We start from the raw sequence: 26,494 nt of genomic DNA, 5'->3' as shown, positions 1-26,494 counted from the left end.
TCAGCGTCCTAACCCACTGAGCCACCGCGTCCCTTTTAGATAATGACCTACCTAGAGTTACATTCTGCTAACCACAACGAGACATACTGCAAGGTAAAGAGTGGAGCTGCAAAATCAAGCAAGGGATGGAAAAACAAGTTTGCCTTTTTTGAATGAGATCCAGCTTTTCAAGCACCCTCTGTGCACAATGGTTGCTTTTCCAAGATTGGAGACAGCCAAAATAAGAACACCAGGGATATGCTTAGAAAAGCTGTAAATTAATAGGATTGAAAGTCCTCCTGTGTCCTGGAAAGGAGGGACAATGCATGATATTTGTATTGTACAGGGTGTTTCCTTCCAAACGGCAATCTTTCAAATGGAAGTACTTAAGAAAAAAGATGACCCTTCTTTTTATTACTCTCCCAGAGCTTTGGGCATGGGATTCTTCTTTTGGATTCTTCTCCTATCCTTTTACTGGTTAAGATTGCTCTACCCCTGTTCTGAATAAAGTGGATGTGACCAGCATTTCTGTCTTGGAAAAATTAAATACAAATGTTACATTAAACCAAAGCATGTATACCAGGATGCCTTTTATACCTTTTACTTGTAGTTAACTATTGCTTTGAGATTAGTTAACATGGCTAGTGAGAGTTTAAGATTGTGGCTAATTATTTACCCAAAATTCTTCAGCTAAACTCCATGATATTTGCATATTACAATGAACCAATACAAAAACACAAGACAAACTATCCATGGCTATATTGGAAAAAGATATTAAAATTGATTCCTCTTTAATTCAAACTAAATATGCATCTACAATATATATATTGTAAGAAAGACTGGTGAGAACTACAACAAACTTTAATATAAGAAATAGGGAAAAGTAGCTGATCTTTATTTTTGTAAAAAGATTTAATTTTTATTCTATTTTGAATATTATTATATTAGATGCTGCAAGGAAAACGTTTACGATATTGTGCATTGTGCAACCTTCATTTTCAATTTACCAGCCTATGAGCTGATAATGTGAGGTAAAACCTGCACAATCATAATGAATGGTAGCTGTTTTAGTATGTAACATAAACAAGGAAAAAAGAACAAAAAGTTGTACGCCAGTAGCATTCCATGATTCTAATATCTTTTTACTATTGTACATGAATAAATATGCAAATATTCTATAGCTTTGGCTTTTTGCTATGTCAGTGTTGTTGTGATTCTGAGCAGAAGACCATTGATCTACAGAAGGGCAACATTAGAGGTAAGATGGTGGAGGAACAACCTGGTTGAAGTGAACAATGCAAGTCCTTGCTAGATGTTTGTTTGAAGTCCAGTTTCTAGCCTGAAGTCCAGTTTCTAGGATTCCTGAACTACTACTGTTTTGGGGTGTGTAACTTCATCTAGAACCAAAGGTGAAGAGTTTCTAAATCCCAAAACCTACAGCCACTGATCCTGGCTAGGTCTGAGCTGAAAACTATTATTTCCCATTCAGACTCCCACATATTGAAAGAACCTAGACAGCATCATTTGATCAACTAAGGATACAGATCCATAACTCATATCCAAAACTAAGTATCATTAGCATATTGATGATATCTGACCTCACGCTGACTGATGATCTCACTGTGTGGTTTCATATAGATGTTACATAAGAGTAGAGATACTAGAACCTGGGGCACCCCATAATGGAAGAACCTCGGGCTGGATCACCTTCCCCCCCATATAGAGTAGATACAGGCATGAAGGAAGGACAGGAACCAATGTAACATTGTACCTTCCATTTTTAAGTTTTGAAGTCAGTCTAGAAATATATTATGATTGATGGTAATGAATGTTCATCAAGAGATCAAAAAGATCTATGATGGATGCACTATTTCTATCCCGGTCCCACCAGAAGTAATCTAAAAGTGCAATCAATACTGTCTCAGTTCCTATGGATGCAATTGGCTACCTATTCTGCCACACTTAAGAACTCAATATAGGTATTGAATATACATTGAGCATATATATTAACTGAGCAAAGTATTATTTTTTGGACTTTTTGCTTAAGATCAGCTACCAAAATCCAGTTGCATAATATTTTCAAATCAGCCTGAAATGATACACACTTTCAAGAAAGACAAGTCAAAAATTGGAGGTAAAAAACCTTGATACATGTCACTTTGTAATACAGGTTATTCTTTAAATTTAATTAAGGTAGTAAAGGTAAAGGTTCCCCCGCACATGCGTGCTAGTCGTTTCCAACTCTAGGGGCCGGTGCTCATCTCCGTTTCAAAGCCGAAGAGCCAGCGCTTGTCCGAGGACGTCTCCGTGGTCATGTGGCCGGCATGACTAGACACCAATGGCTCACGGAACGCTGTTACCTTCCCACCGTAGTGGTCCCTATTTTTCTACTTGCATTTTTACGTGCTTTCGAACTGCTAGGTTGGCAGAAGCTGGGACGAGTAACAGGCGCTCACTCTGCTACGCGGCACTCGGGATTCGACCCGCCAAACTGCCGACCATCTGATCGACAAGCTCAGCGTCCTAACCCACTGAGCCACCGCGTCTCTCATTAAGGTAGGGAAATCCTTAAATGCTAAAGAACCTTCTATGGCTCTTCAGATATTATATTGTGGGACTCAAATGCTCATCGGTCCCAGCTAGAGAACTGTAGTATCTGGAAAGCTTAAGAAATTCTTTAGCTGGCTAGTGACAGGAAAACAAAACAAAGTCACCTTGCAAAATTCCTGTGAACTTATTCTTATCTTTTGCTCACTAACATTTTCCTCAAAGAAAATAACAGAAACATTTCCCAAGCAAATGGATCTGTTTATGCTGAAAATCCATTTCTACTGCAGGGCAGACTCATTCATTTGTATCCAAGAATTTCATGGAAACCAAATAAGGGGGGGAAATTACGCAATGCCCTTCGTGGCAAAGTAACCTTTAAGAGTTATGATTCCAGACTCACATAATTTACATTTTCCTGTTATCTATAGGATTAAAAACACCTCTTTTCTTGTAGAAGTTACATAAATCAATACAAAAATCAATTTCATCTTGCAAGTTTTAAAACAGGACTAGTCACTACAAGAAAGGGACATGAATAAAAAGGAAATAAAAGGCTGTTTTGCATTTTATGCAGGGAGGTGAAATCAGGTTAATGATCCATACAGAGAGAGAGAGTGAGAAAAAGTGAGATGATTGTAGGCAAAGGTTTGTAGTACTGTGCAAACTTTCTACTCTATTTTCCTTTTGAAATATTTTTCCTGGTACTAGTAAATATGCTCATTACTTAGCCATAGTTAAAGCTATTTATGATCATGCACTCCCTTGTCCAGATAAGGGACCCCTTTTGCCTTTATCCCAGTTAAATGTTAATGTAAAAGAAGATCAATTTTATTCCAGTTTCTAGGATTGTTTTATTATTGCAACTAAACTGTTACAAAAAACAAAGCAGTAGATACTTTACCAGTAAGTACATAGTCGTAATGATTGACATTGTTCAGTTTGAGTCCTTCATATAGTTCATGAAGTTCATCTGAATTTAATACCTGTCCCTTCCAATGATCATAACCTGAATAAACAAAGAAAACAGAGACTTAGTGCTAGCAATTGTGATCTCATTTAAAGATAACAAAGTGTAAATGAAAGTAACAATGGCTACTCAATAATATGTATAAACACTTCAAGTAAAGCTATTGCACTAGTACAGTTATCCTAAACATAACATTGATGCCTGGGGGAAAATAAGTTATTTGTTTTAACAATAGGGGTTGGGAGAGAAAAACTGTGGGGGAAAGCTTTTAATCCTGGAGAAAATGTTACTTAATGCTGATCACTGCATTTGGGCCACTCAATTAAGAGGAGGCTCTAGAGGCCATACAGGGACATTATAGAAGCCATGAATTATCTCGCCCAGTTTTACAACATGAGACAAAAATCAACCTTTAGATGTTAACTTTAACAAACACCAGACGACCCATGGCTGATTGAGTCATTATTTCAAGGACTTTTCCTTACCACGTTCTTCAATGGAGTAGCAGTGGCAGAGCTTCTAGTGTACTTGAAAAGTTCTTAAAAATTCAGGGAGATATATAGAGGTGTATCTGCTCTGAAAGTAGCCCATATTGAATTGTACAGCATGGTACCATTTTATATCATTTTATAACCTTATAAAATGTTTTATGTTATAAAATGCTTTATAAAATTTGCCAAATTTCAATTCCATGGGAGTCATGGGTCCTGTATTTCAGACACATTGTGTACATTACCCCATTTGAGGTATCCTGGTTCAAAAGATTTTGCCCTACAATGCAGCATTTTGCCCAGATAAGGTTATAGACACAACAGTTTTAAGTAATGTAAAATTAACATTAACAAAGGGACCATAAATGTTCCTTCTTGGATAATGGGTATCATTTTTTTGGTTTGAGGTACAGGATGTATCTGTACCCTGTACTTTTCAGGTAAAGGTAAAGGTTCCCCCGCACACGCGTGCTAGTCGTTTCTGACTCTACTTTACTTTTCAGGTACCTGGACTCAAAAATTGTTGCTCTGTGATGCACTGTTTCACCAGTTTCACGCAGACAGACATGATGTTTTATTAGTGTATTGATTAAAAAAACGTAAGGAAGGAAAGCCCATTTTTGTGGTGAAGGAGCCCTGCCTGTATTTTGGAGTGTTGCTGGATGGAAGTCAGTAGCTTTCACCACTACTGATATGCTAACTCCATATGCAATCACTGCTTTTATGATGAGTGCAGATAGAACAGATGAGTTCAGTAAATCTTTATTTGATGTTGTAGCCTCTGAAATAGTTTCATACATTTAAACCCAGTACCACTGCTAATATTGTTGAATAATAATGGCTGGAAATGGATAGGTTCGTAGGTGATGATTCATTACTTTCTCACCCAATGTATTTATTTTTGAGTTGAAAATAAATCAACATTGACATTCTGTTAACACTGTTATACTTTGGAGTTTTTAAAAAATGGATTTGGAAAATCTGCCATATTCCAAAACTGAAGGCATATGGAAGAGTTTAACTTCAGGTTTTATGAGGCATGAAATCCATCAACTTGTAATGATAATTGCCATAGCTTTTGGATCAAATTCAATCACCAGATTTCTCTGACCTCTTCTCATTAAAGCATTTTGGGTCTGAACGGTACAAAAGTTCAAAGATGCACATATCAGTTGTGCCAAGAATACTTATGACTAAACATTGGGAGGGAGAGAGGTAAAGCTCCAAGGCATTTAAGGACACAGTACAGTATCACACTGTGAACAACAGAAAGCATTGGGTAAGCAAGAAGTGGATCAGCACACTAATCTTTTATCTTTGGAAACATTCAAAATTCAGCTCTTACCCCTCAGAAAAGAGAAATGTATGCTTTGCATTTTACTTACATTTTCCTTAATTTAGTGTGGACAGTTTTGCTTAGTTAACAACGGAAGTAGCTTGCATTTACTTTTACGTTTTCAATTCAAGCAGACAGGACTCTGGAGTCCAGAAAATGCTTTGGCTAAACTACTCTAAAAAGTAAAGTCAGAGAAATATTTCCATTGAGAAAGTTTCTATTCTATACTATAGTTGAATAAGCCTGATCAAGGTCACAAAAATTACTTTATTGTGCTCTTATCTAGCAATTTAGAAAAAACAACAACATATAGGCAGTCCTTGACTTGCAACTATGCAATGACATTCCTCCAGCTGTTAGACTTGGGGAATTTCAATGGACATGTCAAAACAATGCCTTCTTCAATGGCCCAGGACCCAGAGATGAGAACCATGCTTTTGTCCCAGTTAAAATCTGATTCCATCCACATGTTTGTTCAATTAGTTTCTGAACATCCTGCAGAAATAATTAATTGGATTGGAAGGAGGGAACGTGAATGGAAGTAGTGTCCCAAGATTTAGAATTAGTGGGGCAAATAAGTCATTGGAGGAAGGATTCAGGATACAACTGAAAGTGAAAAATATAGAGTCTAATGAGCAGAAAGAAGCCATACCACAGAAAGAAGATGATTGTGGCTTAAAAAGGTAAATCACAATAGAAATAAAGATGTAAAAAAGTTGTGCTTATTTTGTTAACACAAATACAAAACATAGTATATCAGCATGCATATGCTTTCATGAAAATAATTCCAATAGGAGATTTCATTTAGTTCTGTGACTATGTTAATTAGATGACATTTAACATTATTTTTAAAAATTTTCATTCCCAATCCATGAATTTTCAGCACTGGGAAAATGTGAGTTTAGATATACAAAAACAAAAACATAGGAACAGAGAAGATGTCCCAAAGGGAAATCCTAGGTGATTTCCTAACAGTGAGGACAATTAACCAGTGTAACAGCTTGTTATCAGAAGTTGTAGGTGCTTGGTTATAGATTTAATGGAAATAATTTTGCAATATGGGCAAGTTTCTGGATTTAAGGTTAATGGACAAAAAACTAAAATTTTGTCTAAAAATATGACTATGGAACAAAAGGTATTCTTAGAAAAATTAACAGGATTTGAAATAGCTAAAAAGATTAAATATTTTGGGGTATATCTTTCAGACTCAAATGTGAAATTATATAAAAATAATTATGAATTGTTATGGTTAAAAATACAAAAAGAATAGTTGGAGGAAATTACAATTGTCTTTATTGGGAAGAATTGCAGCAGTTAAAATGAATGTTTTACCATAATTTTTATTTTTGTTTCAAATGATACCTATACTTAAAAAAGATTCAAATTTGGAAGAATGGCAGAAAGGTATTAATAAATTTATTTGGGCAGGGAAAAGACCGAGAATAAAACTCAAGATTATGCAAGATATACGTGAGAGAGGTGGTCTTAAACTGCCCAATTTTAAATTATATTATGAAGCTGCGGCTTTATCATCAATTAGTAATTGGTTTAATTTAACAGAAGGAAGATTATTGAATATTGAGGGACATGATTTATTATATGGTTGGCATGCATATTTATTGTATGATAAAAAGGTGGGTAATATCTTTAAGACACATATATTAAGGTGTGCTCTGTTGCGAGTTTGGAAAAAATATCGATACAAGTTAAATTATAAAATACCAATTTGGGCAATACCTAATCATGCAATAGAAAATATAAGTTTGGGATTTAAAGATGATGTGACTACGTATAAAGATATTCTTAGATTGGAGAGGAATGTATGGCAATTAAAGCCATTTAATATCTTAAAAGAAGGGAGAATAGTACAAACTTGATTTCAGTATGGTCAGATACAAGCTAGATGGAAAGAAGATCAGAAAATTGGTATTACAACAACAGATGAAAATTTGGTAAAACAAATCAGAGATCAAAGTCAAGCACATATAAGAAGGATATATAATGTATTGATAGAAATAGATTCAGAAATGGAACTTGTCAAAGATTGTATGATAAAATGGGCCCAGAATATTCAAGATCCAATAACGATGGATGTTTGCGAAAAAATTTGGGTCAGAAATGTAAAATTCACTCAGGCTCAAAATTTAAGAGAGAATTTTTATAAAATGTTTTATAGGTGGCACTTAGATCCTACAAAATTAGCATGTATGTATCCAAATTATCAGCCCAAATGTTGGAGGTGTGGTTGTGAGGATGCAACCGATTATCACATGTGGTGGACTTGTAAAAAAGTTAAAGTTTTTTGGATTAAAATTTGGTGGAATATGCAGAAGATATTTAAGAAAAAGATAAGGTTTACCCCACAGTTATTCTTATTGGGTCTCATTACTGATTGTACTGCTATAGAAACTAAGTTGATGTTGAATTTAATAACGGCAGCAAGACTTTTGGTTTCGCAATATTGGAAGAAGGAGGAACTGCCTACTATAGAAGAGTGGACTTTAAAAGTTTCAAACTTGGCAGAAATGGCAAAAATTTCAGCATAACTGAAAGAACAATCACAACAGAGATATATTTTGGAATGGAGAAGATGGATTGAATATATTCAGAATAAATATGGGACTAAAAAATTTCATTTAGCATATGAATGAATATTAGAATTATAAGATGTACTATTATTTATCTATGTATAAGGGGAGTTAAAGTGTGATAGGTTTAAAGTGTATTCACAGTTGGTTAGCATATTTTAGTTTAAGCTTGTTGGAGGCAATACCCTGCTTTCAGCTCTGGGAAGTCGGGGGGGGGAGGGGGGATGTGGGGGGGAAGGGGGAGGGATGGAGTATACTAAAATGTACTGTAAAACTTTTAAATAAAAAAAGAAGAAGTTGTAGGTGCTTCATCACTGGAGATTTTTAAGAAGAGACTGGACAGTCACTTGTCTGAAATAGGGTCTGCTGCTTGAGTGGGGGGATTAGACTAGAAGACCTCCAACGTCCCTTCCAGCTCTATTCTGATTCTAACACCAGGGTTAAAAAGGAATTTAAAAACCATATGATTGCTTGGACTGAAACAATTCCCAAAAAGCAAAAAACAAAAACACAAAAAACCCTCAACAGGTTTTTTGAGACTTCCAGAAACCAAGTAGAGTGGGAGCTGTGCCTGTCTCTGGTGGGGCGCTGCTCCAAAGTAAAGGGACTGCTTCTGGCTCCCATAAGATGACAACATTTAATAGGTGAGACCTGACATGTGCCCACTCTGCATGATTACCACTTGATGGGCAAAATAAAAAAAGGTCTTTCAAATAACCAAGACCTACTCTGAAAGGGTTTATAGGTTAACAAGCAGCACCTTGAATGGCACCTAGAAGCCAATTGATAACCACTGCTGAGAATACAGGGAGTGCAGAATTATTAGGCAAGTTGTATTTTTGAGGATTAATTTTATTATTGAACAACAACCATGTTCTCAATGAACCCAAAAAACTCATTAATATCAAAGCTGAATATTTTTGGAAGTAGTTTTTAGTTTGTTTTTAGTTATAGCTATTTTAGGGGGATATCTGTGTGTGCAGGTGACTATTACTGTGCATAATTATTAGGCAACTTAACAAAAAACAAATATATACCCATTTCAATTATTTATTTTTACCAGTGAAACCAATATAACATCTCAACATTCACAAATATACATTTCTGACATTCAAAAACATAACAAAAACAAATCAGTGACCAATATAGCCACCTTTCTTTGCAAGGACACTCAAAAGCCTGCCATCCATGGATTCTGTCAGTGTTTTGATCTGTTCACCATCAACATTGTGTGCAGCAGCAACCACAGCCTCCCAGACACTGTTCAGAGAGGTGTACTGTTTTCCCTCCTTGTAAATCTCACATTTGATGATGGACCACAGGTTCTCAATGGGGTTCAGATCAGGTGAACAAGGAGGCCATGTCATTAGATTTCCTTCTTTTATACCCTTTCTTGCCAGCCACGCTGTGGAGTACTTGGACGCGTGTGATGGAGCATTGTCCTGCATGAAAATCATGTTTTTCTTGAAGGATGCAGACTTCTTCCTGTACCACTGCTTGAAGAAGGTGTCTTCCAGAAACTGGCAGTAGGACTGGGAGTTGAGCTTGACTCCATCCTCAACCCGAAAAGGCCCCACAAGCTCATCTTTGATGATACCAGCCCAAACCAGTACTCCACCTCCACCTTGCTGGCGTCTGAGTCGGACTGGAGCTCTCTGCCCTTTACCAATCCAGCCACGGGCCCATCCATCTGGCCCATCAAGACTCACTCTCATTTCATCAGTCCATAAAACCTTAGAAAAATCAGTCTTGAGATATTTCTTGGCCCAGTCTTGACGTTTCAGCTTGTGTGTCTTGTTCAGTGGTGGTCGTCTTTCAGCCTTTCTGTTGTGACTCAGGGCCAGCCGGTGGGTCCGACAGCCGGGTCCGATGTATCGGAGGACTCAGATGTGGGGGAGGAGGGAAACGAACCGGCTGATGATGATTTGGAGGCTTTGCAGAGTCCTCAGCCGGGGACCTCTTCTCAGCTGTGTGAGCCCGAGAGTGCGGAGGATGATGACCCACAGCTGGCCCTGTTCAAGGACGCCCGACGTAGGAGGCAGACGAGCAGGGACAAACAAAGAAAGACTATGGGACTCCTCGGGAGGAGGCACAGGGAGACCACGCCCTGAGCTCTCTATAAAAGAAGTGTTTGGGGAGGGGCTAGTTGCTGAAAGCAACTTTTTCGTTTGAGAAGACAAGCTCTTGTGTTTTGTTATCTGCGTAATTAAACCTTGGCAGAAGCCTTTTAGCCTTGGACGCTTTCCAGACTCGTCTCTTAATTAGGGGTTGGGAGAAGAGGGCTGGTTCAGAACAGTTTGCTTTCAGCCACCCACCCCTTAATACTACGATGGAGCAGCTTCTTGCCGAGAATGCCCAGCTCAACCAGCAACTCACCTTGCTGGCCACTCAGGTGGCACAACTGCAGGCTCAGGTACATGCTGCCCCCCCACCCAGGAGGAAATGTCAGTTAGCTATGCCGGATAAGTTTGCTGGTAAACCAGAACTGTTTCCTGCCTTCCTGGGACAATGCCAGCTTTATATCAGCGTGAGAGCAGCTGATTTCCCCACTGACCGTGATAAGGTGGGATTCGTGTTGAGCCTTCTGTCGGGAGATGCAGCTCGTTGGGGCACGCCTCTGTTGGCACAGCCTAGCCCTTTGTTGGATAACTTTGGGGGGTTTTGTGACCATATGCGCCTCATGTACGAGGACCCGATTAAGGCGCAGACCGCCACCCGACGTCTGAAAGCTTTGAGGCAGGGTCAGCGCCCCCTACAGGCCTATATCAGCGATTTCCGGCTGCTTAGCCAGGATTCCGCCTGGAATGAGGCTGCGCTCGTGGATGCCTTTCAGGATGGCTTGTCAGAGGAGATGTTGGATGAGCTGGCCCGCGTGGACATTCCCTCAGATCTGAATGGGCTGATCCATCTTTGTCTGCGGATCGATGCCCGGCTGCAGCAGCGTAAGAGTCGCCGTGCCACCCCACAGACCCCTGCCGCCCCTGTTGTGCGTGAGCCCCCAGTCCAGAGGGAGGAGCCAATGGAGCTGGGTGCCGCCAGGTCCCGTCTATCGGTGACGGAAATGGACAGACGACGATCGGAGGGGTTGTGTTTTTACTGTGGGGACCCTGGACATTTGGCTGCTTCTTGCCCAAAGAAGCGTCAGCGGGCGTCAGTGACCAAGCCAGCTCCGAGAAAGTCCCCTGCTTTGCTATCGGGAAACGGTCCGAGCCCGATCTAGACGGTGTGAAAGATCGGGCGACCCACAACGATCACGCCGAGCGACGCCGTTCCGACGGTGCCTGTGAACCTCCACGGCATTTGATTTTGGAGGCACGACTGATCCTTCCTGGCAAGCCAGAGGGGATTCCGGTCCATGCCTTAATTGACTCTGGGGCTACCACTAACTTTATGGATTCGGCCTTTGTGGCCAAATGGGCTGTTCCCCAGTGTCCGGTGGATCCGCCCATGCTTGTGGAGACCATCGATGGTCGAGTGCTCCTGTCCGGGCCTATCACGGCCGCCACGCAACCCGTGTGTATGGCCATCAGTACCCATGTGGAGGCCATTCAGTTTTACGTCACTTCGGATCTGCACTTCCCCGTGGTCTTGGGACTGGCGTGGCTCCGGGCGCATGATCCACAGATCTATTGGTCTCAGAACTTGGTCACCTTCCCAAGTTTGCAGTGCGTGGACCACACCCGCCATATCTGTGCCGGCCAGGTGGAGGGTTCCTCAGGGGTTTCCTTGCCTCCCGTACTGTCCGACTTTGCTGACGTGTTCAGCGAGTCAGAGGCGGACCAATTACCCCCGCACAGGCCCTACGACTGCTCCATTGACCTAGTCCCTGATGCGCCTCTCCCAGTGGGGCGTTTGTACTCCATGTCGGAGCCCGAGTTGGCCGCATTGCGGGACTTCCTGACAAAGAACTTGGCTCGTGGATTCATCCGGCCCTCGTCCTCGCCAGTGTCTGCGCCCGTGCTCTTCGTCAAAAAGAAGTCGGGCGAGTTACGGCTTTGCTGTGACTACCGGAAACTCAACGCTATCACGGTGCGTAACCGCTACCCGCTGCCCCTCATCCCCGAGCTCTTGGACCGACTCCGGGAGGCTAAGATCTTCACGAAACTGGACCTGCGTGGAGCTTACAACCTCGTCAGGGTTCGGCCGGGTGATGAGTGGAAGACAGCGTTTGGTACTCGCTATGGACATTTCGAGTACACGGTGATGCCGTTTGGCCTGACCAACGCCCCCGCTGTGTTTCAGCATTTTATGAACGACATCTTTCGGGATCTGTTGGACCAGTTTGTTGTGATTTACCTGGACGATATCCTGATTTACTCCCCGTCGCGTGAAGCGCATCATCAGCATCTCCGTCAGGTCCTGCAGCGCCTCCGGAAACATCGGCTGTTTGCCAAGTTGGAGAAGTGCCAGTTCTACCAGGTGACCATTGATTTCTTGGGCCACCGCATTTCTCCTGAGGGCATCGCCATGGATCCAAGTAAAGTTGAGTCGTTGCAGAGTTGGCAACCCCCGCGTCGCGTGAAGGATGTTCAGCGACTTCTTGGATTTGCCAACTACTATCGGACATTCATCCCTGGCTTTGCTGCCTTGACAGCCCCCCTCACCCGGCTCCTGCAGAAGAAGACTCGGTTCCAGTGGAACGCCCCCGAACAACAGGCGTTCCAAGCTTTGAAGGACGCCTTCATGAAGGAGCCCATCTTGAAGCATCCTGACCCGCAACGGCCGTTTGTCGTGGAGGCGGACGCCTCCGACATTGCCATTGGGGCCGTGTTACTCCAGGCAGCGACGCCCAACGGTACCCTTTTCCCTTGCGCGTATCACTCTCGGAAATTGAATCCCTCGGAGCGCAACTATACCATCTGGGAGAAGGAGCTACTGGCCATCAAGGCGGCGTTCGAGGCTTGGAGGCATCATCTGGAGGGGGCGCGGCATCAAATCGAGGTCCGGACGGACCACAAGAATCTGGAAAGCCTGCAGACCGCTCGGAATTTGAACCAACGCCAGATCCGGTGGTCCCTCTTCTTTGCGAGGTTTGACTTCCGGGTGCGGTACATACCAAGCGGGCACAACCAGAGAGCGGATGCTCTGTCCAGGAAGCCCGAGTACACCCGAGTGGAAGACAAGCTTCCGCCCAGGACAGTGATCCCCGTCGAGTCTTTTGCTGCGGTACGGGAGCCGGTGGATATACGGGCTCGGATCCGGGAGGCGCAGCAGCAGGAGGCGTGGGTGGCTCAGCGGAAGGAAGAGGTGGGGCCAGATTCGCCTTGGTCGGTCACGGATGGACTCCTGTATTATCGTGACCGGCTCTATGTTCCGGGAGGGCCACTCAGGGGACTCGTCCTCAGCCAGTGTCATGATAACCCGGCTGCGGGGCATTTTGGCCTGTTCAAGACTCTGAACCTGGTCTCCCGTACCTTCTGGTGGCCCCGAGTCCGACACGACGTCCAGTCTTATGTCACCTCCTGCGTCCCATGCAGGCAGGCCAAGTCAGCGACAGGGGCCCCGCCTGGTTTACTGCAGCCTTTGCCAACACCCAAGAGACCCTGGGGGGCTGTGTCCATGGACTTTCTGACGGATCTACCCCCATCCTCCGGCTTCACGACAGTGTTTGTGGTGGTGGACATGCTGACCAAGTTGGCGCACTTCATCCCCTGTCGCGGCTTACCGTCAGCTCGCGCCACTAGTCGCATGTTCATCCAACAGGTGTTCCGGCTGCACGGCCTCCCCGATAGAGTCGTCTCCGATAGGGGGGCCCAGTTTACAGCCCGCTTCTGGCAGGAGTTGATGCGGGCGTTGGACATTAAGGTTTGCCTCTCGTCCGCGCATCATCCTCAGACCGACGGGGGTACCGAGAAGGTCATCGGCATCTTAGAGCAGTATCTGCGCTGCTATGTTAACCTGCAGCAGGACAACTGGGTGGACTATTTGGCCATAGCCGAGTTTGCCTTTAATAACTCGCAACACACCTTCACGCAGATGACACCGTTCTTGGCCAACGTGGGTTATCACCCCAGGTTCTTCCCTCTTTCTCCCGTGGACTCACCGGAGCCGGCAGCGAACGAATTCATGGCGGAGTTACAGGCGATCCATCGGTTGGTGCGACGGCAGCTGGAGAAGGCCAAGGCCGACTACAAGAGGTTCGCCGATCGGTCGAGAAGGGATACGCCTCCACTATCGGTGGGGGATCGGGTCTGGCTGTCCACCAGGAACCTACCATCCACTCGGCCGGCGAGGAAGCTGGACCACCGTTACCTTGGACCGTTCCCAGTCGAGGCCGTCATCAACCCGGTCGCCTATCGTTTAACTCTGCCACGTTCCCTGCGCGTGCACCCCGTCTTCCATCGGTCCTTGTTGGTCCCCGAACAACCGGCCTGTCCACTTCGCCAAGCGGAACCTCCCCCATCAGGAACTCGTGATGGAGGCAGCACCCCCGAGTACGAGGTCGCCAGCATCAGGGATTCCCGCTGGCTGAAAGGTCGCTTCCAGTACCTGATCGAGTAGAAAGGGTACGGGCCGGAGGACTTCACATGGGAAGACGCGACCGCCGTTCATGCCCCTGCGTTGGTGACTGCTTTTCACGAACAGTTCCCATCCCGACCGCATCCGGATCGGCAGACCCGAGGGAAGGGCCCTGCGGTGCGGGATAGTGTTGTGACTCAGGGCCAGCCGGTGGGTCCGACAGCCGGGTCCGATGTATCGGAGGACTCAGATGTGGGGGAGGAGGGAAACGAACCGGCTGATGATGATTTGGAGGCTTTGCAGAGTCCTCAGCCGGGGACCTCTTCTCAGCTGTGTGAGCCCGAGAGTGCGGAGGATGATGACCCACAGCTGGCCCTGTTCAAGGACGCCCGACGTAGGAGGCAGACGAGCAGGGACAAACAAAGAAAGACTATGGGACTCCTCGGGAGGAGGCACAGGGAGACCACGCCCTGAGCTCTCTATAAAAGAAGTGTTTGGGGAGGGGCTAGTTGCTGAAAGCAACTTTTTCGTTTGAGAAGACAAGCTCTTGTGTTTTGTTATCTGCGTAATTAAACCTTGGCAGAAGCCTTTTAGCCTTGGACGCTTTCCAGACTCGTCTCTTAATTAGGGGTTGGGAGAAGAGGGCTGGTTCAGAACACTTTCTTACCTTGGCCATGTCTCTGAGTATTGCACACCTTGTGCTTTTGGGCACTCCAGTGATGTTGCAGCTCTGAAATATGGCCAAACTGGTGGCAAGTGGCATCTTGGCAGCTGCACGCTTGACTTTTCTCAGTTCATGGGCAGTTATTTTGCGCCTTGGTTTCTCCACACGCTTCTTGCGACCCTGTTGACTATTTTGAATGAAACGCTTGATTGTTCGATGATCACGCTTCAGAAGCTTTGCAATTTTAAGAGTGCTGCATCCCTCTGCAAGATATCTCACTATTTTTGACTTTTCTGAGCCTGTCAAGTCCTTCTTTTGACCCATTTTGCCAAAGGAAAGGAAGTTGCCTAATAATTATGCACACCTGATACAGGGTGTTGATGTCATTAGACCACACCCCTTCTCATTACAGAGATGCACATCACCTAATATGCTTAATTGGTAGTAGGCTTTCGAGCCTATACAGCTTGGAGTAAGACAACATGCATAAAGAGGATGATGTGGTCAAAATACTCATTTGCCTAATAATTCTGCACTCCCTGTACTGCTTGTGCCGCTGTATTCTGAACCAGCCGTTGAGATTCTATTGTTTATAGCTCTCAACAATTTTGCGGTGAAGCACATTCAATTGTAGGAAGTTGAATGGAGATATGCATGCATGTGTGTATGTATGTATTCTCTTCCTACACATACATCAGTAACAAATCTGCCAAATCACTTCAGAATGGCCTTTAAAATTCTCATCCGACTCTGCTGAAATCAAGTCCTTTTTCTCCAACAACCTTTATATTCTTAAGTATTTGAGAGTGTGACAAATTTAAAACTGCTTCTCTTTTCTCCTTTTTTTTTTTTTAAAAAAAAGCAGCCGGTGAGAGGCTATTGGCAGGTCTCTTTTGTATCACAATGTCCTTTGAAGGTGACTCACTGTAGTCACACAAGAAATACTCTTTAGCAGGCAAGAGCCAATGGACCTCTTCGAAGTGAAAGCTGCCTGTGTTTTGGATATCAAAACAACACACTAACATTTTTTATTAATTTATAACACAGTGATTCAAAAAATCGGTGCTAATCAGGTGGTGCTGAAAAGTACAAAGTCTGAATGGACCAATGTCTTTCTCCATGCTTTGTAATATATGCACAGAGTGGCAGATAGAGAAAATAGATAGTATGGTAACCAGGGCTTTTTTTGTCATAGAACGCTCAGAACGGAGTTCCGGCACTTTTTTTGGATGGAACCTTGTAGGGTAGGCAAGGCAGGTTGTATGACATGTGTGAGTTCCGGCACCTTTTTCTTTTACAAAAAAAGCACTGATGGTAACAATAAACAACACTTCAAATGTTTTAAAAAGGGAAATTCACAAGGTTAAATTTTATTTAGACCAAATTAAAATAAAAAAGTCTGAATAAAAATGTTTTCACAGCTGTCAAAAAAACAACCTAAAATGAAGCTTTCCCCCCACTTCCCTTTGAACGAATCCTTAAAGAAGAACAGTCTTTAAAGAGTCATCTCTTTAAAGTAGCTAATTCCACATGACTAGAGCTTAGCAGATTATCTCTATCTGCAACATGGAGGAACTGTTTTTTCTAAAGCTTTCAACGCCTGCAAGACAGTCTCCCTTTTAAGAGCTTTTGCAGCTTATGCAAAGGAGAGTAAAACTCTCTGCTCCAACCAATGAAAAAGGGAGAGTGAAAGAAAATATCACGATACAATACATAAGGGATATTAGTAAAATTGCCTTACTAAGATGCACATTTTTCACTTGTACCCAATCTACAGTTGCAGACAAAAGTTTACAAGCGACTGGGCAAATGGTATGTTTTAGTGAATTTCTAACCAGAAGCCGGCCTACCTTCTAAATCGTAACTCGCTTATTCCTTTTGTCATATTTCTAGTTATTTTTATACCTATCGCCAAAAGAGTCATTGTCTTAAGCCAGATTTCTGTTTTAGCTAACCCTGATTTCCCTCCAGATCTTCAGGGATTTCAATCAATTGTGAGGGATGCAGAGGAGCTGGGATGCTATATGCCCAATTTCTCTACTTAGTCTTGTTTTCCTTTAAAACAGACATGTCAAACACAAGGCCCGGGGGCCAGATCCGGCCCGCAAAGTGGTTGCATGCGGCCCGCGAAGCCATCCTGGAAAAAGTGAGGGAACGGCCCCCACTGCCTTGGCCCTGGCCCAGAGACCCTCCTCCTGCCAGAGACCCTCAGATCTGTCCCACTCCTGCCCAGGCCCCCATAGGCACCCTTGATGTAAACGATGTAGAGCTGGCCACGCCCACCCAGTAGGCCATATGCACTCCAGCCACGCCCACCCAGTAGGCCATGCCCACCCAGTAGGCCATGCCCACCCAGTAGGCCACACCCACCTGGCCCCCTGAGGGCAACCGCAATACTGATGTAGCCCTCAATGAAATTGAGTTTGACACCCCTGCTTTAAAAGATGAAACCTTTTATTTTAGGAGATTGAATAACCTCTTCTTCAGCATACAGCCTAGAAAGAGCACATCTCTCTGATAACATGTAGATTTGAAGACTTGCAAAAGGCTGGGAAGCACACTAGTGTTCACAACAGCAAACGGGTTATAATTGTTATCTCTTCTTAACTATTATTTTGCCTATGATTTTAGTCATAATGCATGTCTTTTTAAATAATTAGATGTTTTCTTTTTTTTTTACTCTTTTTATTTGAACTCAAGGATGACTTGGAACTGCGAGACATTTGGTGTGATACATGCAAGAATTATTTTTGATTATGGTTTAGTTTGGTTGGAGATTATTAAGGTTAATAGATAGGCGCTTTTGGCGCGTAACTGAGAATTTGTTTATTTTTTTTTTTTTGAAATTAATATGAATAAGGACTGGGCTTAAGAAAATCTATTCTGAGTAAAGCTCTTTTCTGTTTTTCTCTTTTTCTTTTTTACTTTATTTGTAATATTAATATTGTTTGTATTTATTTTACATGAGCTAGAGGGAGATAGAACTAATAGTTTATTGTTGATAACATAGGGGTGCTTATGTTTGTTTTTTGATTTTATACCCTGTATTTAGCTCTGGGAAGTCGGGGGGGGGGAGGAGGGAATGGGGGGAAGGGATAGGGAGGGTTGGGTGGGGGTGGGGGAGGGGGGGATTAAAGTCAAAATGTATTGTAAAACTTTTTAAATATAATTAGATGTTTTCTCATGGACATTGGATGAAATATGCATGATGGTCCTTAGCTTAACACAGAGATGTCAAATTCACCACGTCACGTGATGTGTCGTGACTCTTTTTGCATTGCCGACGATGGGGTGGCCGCAGCTTCGGTATGATGAAACTGGCCCACGGGCTGGCAGTTTGACACCCCTGGCTTCACATATGACAGCTTCAAACTGGGTAGAAAATAGGGCAAAAGCACTGTCTTTGCCACTTTCTTTCCCTGTTCACGGCATTTTCCACTAACGATCTGAAGGTGAAAATGTCTGCATTAAGGTAAACGAAGTACAAATATCCACAAGGTTTGGAAAGTCCTGGATTGTGTGAAGAGCTACACTAAGGAAAATAACAAAGGAAGATATTAATCCACATATTATTGATATGTTTAAGTGAATGTGTGAAGTAATTATATGTAAATTCAGAAATCCTGAGATCATTAGGATAGCAAAGAAACATTCAAAGGAGACATTGAAAAAAGTTTTTATTTTATAATGAGAATACTTGGCAAAAAAAGTTATTTCTTTAGGAAATACTCCTAAATGAATTTTTTCCAGTGTACTCTTCTGAACACTAAATATCAAATTTCAGAGAAAAACAACAGGAGATCCATTATTGTCACACACTAACTAGACTCAAAGGAAGGTCTAGAAGCCAACTCTTAGGAGAATCGGTTGGTAGAGCTATGACTATTTAACCTGGCAAATGGATGAAAGCATTGAACTATCTAAACAACTATCCAAGACGAGAGGAGACAAAGAATTATACTGAAGGAGAGCATCTGAGAACTGTAATCTGCACATTTCTAAGATGACATAAAAACGGGGAAGGTTGCTTTAAGTGCTCAAACGTTTGCTTTTAATGTTGTAAGCTGCCCAGAGTTGCCTGAGGTAAGATGGGTGGCAAATAAATTTAATAAATAAATGAGCAGCAACCTGGCTCATTCAGAAAGCAGACGCAAACATCTATGCAGGAGACATACCGTATTACCCAGCAACTAAGTAACAACTTATTACCTAGCAAAAAGTTAATTCTCTTTTGACCTGGATTTTTCTGTAGGATATAACATACTAGTTAGGTGTTGGGCTGGCCAACTGTCAAAAATAGCCTATGCTATCATTTCTATTGCTTCTGAATGAAATAGTTCTGTTCCAGGGATATTAAAATAAATCAGACAGTCCTAATTTGGAGCACAACAATAATTCACCACAATAATTATCAACTGGGCACAGCTAGACTAATCCTAAAGGTTGTAACTATATCTTACCAAATCAGAAGTCAGGTAGAATATATAGCCAGACAAGAATCAAAGAATGGATAGTTTGCATTAGTATTCCAAGCATGGACCAACAAGATGGAGGGGCATATGTCGACTCCAACAGTTTTCAAAGACAACTCTCCACCAAAAGCACAGCTGGCATGAGATTAACATGTAGCTAGCACTGGTTATCCTTGAGGTACATGGCATCACAGTCTGGTATATTCAACTAGTGGGGGTCCTGTGGCACTTTTATTCTCATGGATCTAAGTCAGTGATGGCAAAACATTTAGAGATCGAGTGCCCAAACTGCAACCCCAAACCCACTTATTTATCGCAAAGTGCCAAGGCTGCATCAGCATTGTGGTGCTCTCGGGGGGTGGGGTGGCCCACTGGGTGGGCATGGCTGCAGTGGTCATGGCAGACTGGGTGAGCGTGGCCGGGGCCAGGGTGGTGGCATCCCCAGGGGGCCAACGCTGCTTGCTCGCTCACTTCCTGCCCTGTCGCTTCCAAACGCCATGTGCTCACTACTCTGGTGAAATCTGCTGGGGCAACGGCATGCGTGCCCACAGAGAGGGCTCTGAGTGCCCCCTCTGGCACGCGTGCCATAGGTTTGCACCGCTGATCTAAGACTTGCAGCTCTGTTTCAGACTCCATGGAGGTGGGCGGAGAAAGGCTCTGATTCTGACTCTGTCACTGAATCCCAGGGAGTTACATATGTTTCTGCTTCAGAATAACTAACCTTTGCCTCTTCCCTCTTCTTTGAGTGTGACATAGATGACAGAGAAATAAAGACTGTCAAGTGTATAGATGATTGGTTTAAGAGTGCTTAGTCAGGGATACCATGTCAACACACATAACAGATATAGGTCTACAACCATTCATTGGATACTGCCAGTAGCAGCTTTCAACACTAAGGAGAATTTCTACAGGCAAAATTTGTTCTGAATTATGACAGACTAAATTGCCCAGGCACACACACACACTTACCTGTATGATTTGAAAACTGGACAGAGTTCACAGTATCTATTTCAAAGCCCAACACCTATAATAAAAGAAAAAAACCTGTTTATGGAGGTTTTTTTTTCATTTTTCAAGGGTAGTAAGATATTGTTATAATTTAGTATTCAATATGAGTTGACAGTAGATGTAAATAAGCAAAATCAAAGAGTAAAATGCTTTGAATAAAGAAAATGTACAGGAACGCATCAAGAGATAAATTAAAAAAAGACGTCAGGTTTTACAATATGACAAAAATAGTACAAATATTTGCAGAAATACATTTAACCCTAAAACAAATAACACTGAAACTAAAACAAGCGTAAGAATGGAAAATGCAACAATCAGGATTTGGACAGCTGAAAAAAAAACATTTGGAGGAGAGGATAAGGAATATATAATTTATTTATTAAACTTTATTAAACTTATATGCCGTCTATCTCTCCAAAGGCAGCTTACAATCAATCAGTATACAAAAGCATAAAATTTTACAAAAGAAATAGCATTCTTTTGTAGAGTTTGAATTCTACCTTCCACAGAATTACAACAGCAATGTGTATGCATGTGTGCTCATGTACACAGTGCGTAAAGGTAAAGGTTCCCCCACACATGCGTGCTAGTCGTTTCCGACTCTGGGGGCTGGTGCTCATCTCCGTTTCAAAGCTGAAGAGCCAGCGCTTGTCCGAGGACGTCTCCGTGGTCATGTGGCCGGCATGACTAGACGCCAAAGGCGCACGGAATGCTGTTACCTTCCCACTGTAGTGGTCCCTATTTTTCTACTTGCATTTTTACGTGCTTTCGAACTGCTAGGTTGGCAGAAGCTGGGACGAGTAACAGGTGCTCACTCTGTTACGCGGCACTCGGGATTCGACCCGCCAAACTGCCGACCATCTGATCGACAAGCTCAGCGTCCTAACCCACTGAGCCACCACGTCCCTACAAAGTGCATAGGAAAGCAGTAAACACTACGGCTGCACAGAGATCTAGTTGTGCATAGCAGTTAAAGTACATGTGTGCACAAAGATAACCTATCAGGAAGATTTTAAACCAGCTGCTTCTTTTCCTAGACTTTATGGCTGTTCTCCAGAGTTGATCCATGATCTCAGGAGAAGACATGTTTGATTTATACTGTTCTGATGCTACCTATAAGCCTCTGTGCACTGTAATTCCCATTTTGCTCTTTGAATCTTGATCTCTACAGAGCCCTAGTAAATATCAGTTCTGCTTTATAAACAGTACTTTAGATGTTGGTTAAATGTATTTTGATGTTTCAGACTTGGAACATTTAAATCCACTGCTAGAGAAATGAAAAACAACAGACAAATCTGACATTTAATATAGTTGCTCTCCAATCCTTGTGGGCTGGAATAAAATAAACTTAGGAAAAAAGGTACAATATACAGCCTCATGTATCTTAAGGATACACAGTAATGATGCAGAAATAACTGTGTATAATCTATTTTCAGGCAATTTGCTGGCAAATTAATGACACTTGTGCTAGGCACATTGTGCTCCAGAGGCATTATTGTCCCCTTAGCATGACAAGCCAGGGTAACCCTTTCCCCATTTTATGTCAGTGATTGCTACTGTGCCAAAAATGAAGCCTTTGCACACATTTGCAAAATCACAGCAGACTCTGAAATTTGCTTCACTGTTTGGGGAAATCCACAGTTCAGTGAACCAATCCACACAACATCTGCCTCTTAGGGAGGCTGAGGATTTTTTGTTTTAAAGCTACATCTTTAGCAGCTTTAAATCTTGCAATAACCTCTTTGAACTAATCCTCCTCTGAGTAGGAAGAACAGCAAGAGCTGGCCAAAGGATTTGGAGAGTCTGATACAGTAGTGCCATGCTTAGCATGGCAATCTTTATAGAACAAACCTATAGTGTCACTATATATTATTACAATATATAATGACCTGACTTTGGATTTTGATTCTAAGCCTCAACTGATTCCTGAAATGATTATTTCAGTTTGGTAGCACCATCCTATTCACCTCTCTGAATGTTATCAATATTGAATTCTTTGTTTTACCTTTTACTGGATTCTGATCAGTTTGAAACTAAGGCAGGGCTAGGTGTAAACTGTATCACAACCATATACCCTACTCCTAATAGCTCTCATCAATGTAACTATATGAATATGGTTCACAAGATAGCAAAAATAGCCAAGAGAATTTGACTAGCTCCATCAAGATGCAGAATCTATGATTACAAAACCTGTAATAGTATTTTTCCATCTTGAGATACTACTACCCTATTCCTTAATATTTATATAAAGCTGGTAAAGCTGATACTTAGCCCTGTTGCTCTTTATTACCTAAGAAGTAGTTACCACTTAGTGGTAACTAAATCACTTAGTAATTTACCACTTAGGTTTGACAAGCACACTGATTATTAAATCCTGGCAAGGTGGTAGTAATGTTGATAACTGGAAAGCAGGGTCAAGATTAGAATTCAATATAATCTTGGAAAAAAGAGGCTCTCCTAAAACATCAAATTTGTGATGTCCAGTCTTATGTTCTCCCTACATTTTCACATGGCAAGCAAAATGTGCTACTTTAACTGATGTGGCAGCTATCACTATTTCTGTTTGATCTATAGATTCTACACAGAACTGCTGCTAAAGAGCATATGAAAACTTCAAAACCAGCAATAATGGTGGCTATTACTATACTGTGACTATTACTCCTATACGAAAGAATTCTGCTAGTAGCTGTTTTCCAAGTTCAGACGGCTAGCTTTAAGTTTAAAACTCTATAAACAGCTGAAGAAACAACCAGTTTCATTTCAAGCCTGTCAAATTATTACGTTTTACATAAGGTCCTCTTGAAGTTAATTGACATTTGCTGACATTTGCTTGTCAGTCCAGCAGGGATGAGCATTCTCACTATATTGTAGAACATACTGGCTTTGGAGTTGAAATTAATCTATATTCTCTTGGCTCTTAGAATATAATTTAAGATTTTTTTTAATTTTTTTTGCTTTTAAAATGATTTATTGGCATTTAATACTGTTTTACAGGATGTCACTTTTTCCCCGTCCTGACCTTGTCCTATAACATGGCTTCTGGCAGGTGTCACATTCATAGTTATAGGGAGGGAAAGAGAACTCGCCAGGATTGGTTTCTGCTGGAATTTATAGTTTAGGTTGACAAGAAGGGGAATTTGAACATTTAATGGGATATGCATTTTTTTTAATCTATTCTTCTTCTAGGATCATCTTTTTTCAAGTAAATGTGTTAATTTTGTGCCAGTTGTATTTCTTCAGTCACCAGGTACAAGTATTGGAGAAGCCCAGAGAGCATACAGGGTGTCCCAAAAGATAGTATACTATATAGTAGTGGCCAAAATTGTGGAAATCTTTTGGGAAAAGTGTACATTTGAGGTTTGATGGCTAATAACACCACTTTGTTTTGGAGTAGTACCAAAAAATTATATAACAATGGAAAGATAATTTAATCAAGAATGTAATGCAACAAAGTGTGTTCAATTATCTGTATTCTAAGAAAAGTTATAGCCAAATAACCAGAAAAAGGAAGCACAACTTACTTAGGTTGATATCAGGTAGCTTTCCTTCATCTGATTGTAGCCAATGAGCATGAGTGTTTAGAGAGCCAATCAGGTGTCATCTTGTTTTGGCATTGAGCCAATTAGATCACAGTAGGATTCAGTAATTGATGTCATGTATTGAAGCTGAGAGGAGGACATTTGTCAGTGTGTTATGTGATCGCTATCAAGTTGGTTGGGTTTTTTGTGTTCTTTCATTTAGTGAGCTTGTAAAACATAATAAAATTAAAGTAATGGTGCAAAGAGTTGACTGGTCACCCAGAAAGTGATGTAAAATAGTATTATTAAGTGAACAAGGCAACAGTTATAAAGAAATTAGAAGAAAAATTGATGGAAACTTAACCAAAGGTGGCATTTCTAAGTTTTTGAAGAAGTATAAGGAGACTCAGTCACTACAAAACCACACTGGTAAAGGCAGGAAAAGGTGCACAACAGCAAGTGATGATAGAAGAATTAAGAGACTATGCCTAAGTGACAGAAAAAAAATCATATGGGTGTATACAAGATGAAATGGCGCAATGCAATGTGAAGTTGAGTGCAAAGACTGTTTGACACAGACTGCAGGAATTTGGCCTAAAATCTAGAATTCCATGAAAAAAGCCACTTTTATCTCTCAAACAAAGGTTGAAAAGACTAAACTGGGCTAAAACCCATGTTACCTGGACAGAGGAACAATGGGACAGTGTTATTTGGAGTGATGAGACCAAGATCTCCCTGTTTGGTAGTGGTGGCATAAAATACGTAAGGAGAAGAATCAGAGAAGATTTGCATCCTGACTGCATTACATGTACCAAGAAACACCCAGCCAGTGTTATGATCTGGGGTTGTATGACATCAAAAGGTGTGGGCAGAATTTGTGTGATTAATGGGAATATAAATGGCCAAAAATACATTAATGAAATACTTGAGCCCAAACTGAAGCCTTCCGCACATGCTCTTTTCCAAGACAATGAAGCATTTATATTTCAACAGGATTCAGCTCCATGTCATGTTGCTGCTGTGTGCAAAAAGTGGTTTCAAGATAATCATATTCCACTGCTGGAATGGCCCGGGAATAGCCCAAACCTTAACCCAAATGAAAATCTATGGAGCCGACTAAAGAAACTTGTTAGTCAGAAGTGACCCAGCAATAAAACCCAGTAAGTAGAAGCAATCATTCAATCTTGGTTTCACATTATAACAGCTGCAGAACTAAAGGGCTTGGTTCACTCCATGGAAAGGCGTTGTAAGGCCATAATTCATGTTAATGTTTACCCAACTAAGTATTAACTGACATGGTGATAATTTTTGTATATCTTATTTTTCCTATGGTGATAACTTTTGTATATCATTTTTTCTACGTGTTTCACTTTTCTTCTTTATAACTGCTATTCTAATAGCAAATCCTTCATAAAAGTTATTGCATTACATTCTTGATTAAATTATCTTTCCATTCATATATAATTTTATGGTACTACTCCAAAAACATGGTGTTATTAGCCATCAAACCTGAAGTATACACTTTTCCCAAAAAGTTTCCACAATTTTGGCCACTACTGTATTTCCATAATTGCAAATTCAGTTTTCATTTTTTTTTTAAATTTCATTTATATCCCGCCCTTCTCCGAAGACTCAGGGCGGCTTACAAGCTTAGCAGTAGCCTTCATTCTATGTATATGCCTGCTTATTAGGGCTTTTAAGGAAGAGAAAGATGTATTTCATAATATATTGCTCTAATTAATCAATAGAAACCAGTAGGCATAATTGTAACTTTTAAAAGCTATGATAGAGTATTTATCAGTTGTACATCAATAGGTTTAAACTGCTTCATGTTAGTGTTTAATGCAAGCTAAAAGAATTTAGATAAAAAGAAAACCAAACTGAGGCTCCAATTTCAGACCCTTATCCATTCACAATTTTGTAAAAAATTGGAAAATATATCAAGATGCATTTGGGTCAGAGTGATTTACAGTTCTGATGAAGTTATCTTGGTATCAACAAGTGGCAACACCTGGCCAGCTTTGTTGGGCTTAGATTAGATCTGCAGGGATGGTCCTGGTAGATATTTGGATGTGAGGCCATAAAAAAATCCTGAGTGTGTAAGGTAGACTGATATATGATATACAGATAATTCAAATATTTATATTATCTTTATTTCATTTTCCCTTTGAACCCTGCTATGCCGCTATTAGGGACGCGGTGGCTCAGTGGGTTAGGATGCTGAGCTTGTCGATCAGAAGGTCGGCAGTTTGGCGGGTCGAATCCCAAGTGCCGCGTAACAGAGTGAGCGCCTGTTACTCGTCCCAGCTTCTGCCAACCTAGCAGTTCGAAAGCACGTAAAAATGCAAGTAGAAAAATAGGGACCACTACGGTGGGAAGGTATCAGCTCTCCATGCACCTTTGGCATCTAGTCATGCCGACCACATGACCACGGAGACTTCCTCGGACAAGCGCTGGCTCTT

General features: G+C 41.8%; 1 protein-coding gene across 2 annotated transcripts in view; it reads right to left on the bottom strand.

Annotated features, from left to right (window-relative positions):
- The window catches only part of PDXK (pyridoxal kinase), a 51,112-nt gene that overhangs the window by 12,118 nt on the left and 12,500 nt on the right, over positions 1 to 26,494 (bottom strand). For both annotated transcript variants that reach the window (XM_081327624.1, XM_081327625.1), the window contains exons 2-3: positions 20,476 to 20,530; positions 3,431 to 3,535 (exon numbers count right to left, since the gene is read on the bottom strand). In XM_081327624.1, coding sequence (XP_081183750.1) covers positions 3,431 to 3,535; positions 20,476 to 20,530 — 160 coding nt within the window. The remainder of the gene's footprint in view (positions 1 to 3,430; positions 3,536 to 20,475; positions 20,531 to 26,494) is intronic.

Source organism: Vipera berus (genome assembly GCF_964194415.1).
Source record: "Vipera berus genome assembly, chromosome: 4".
NCBI lineage: Eukaryota > Metazoa > Chordata > Lepidosauria > Squamata > Viperidae > Vipera > Vipera berus.
Note: the sequence above shows the minus strand (reverse complement) of the source record. Positions and strands in the feature narration are given on the sequence as shown.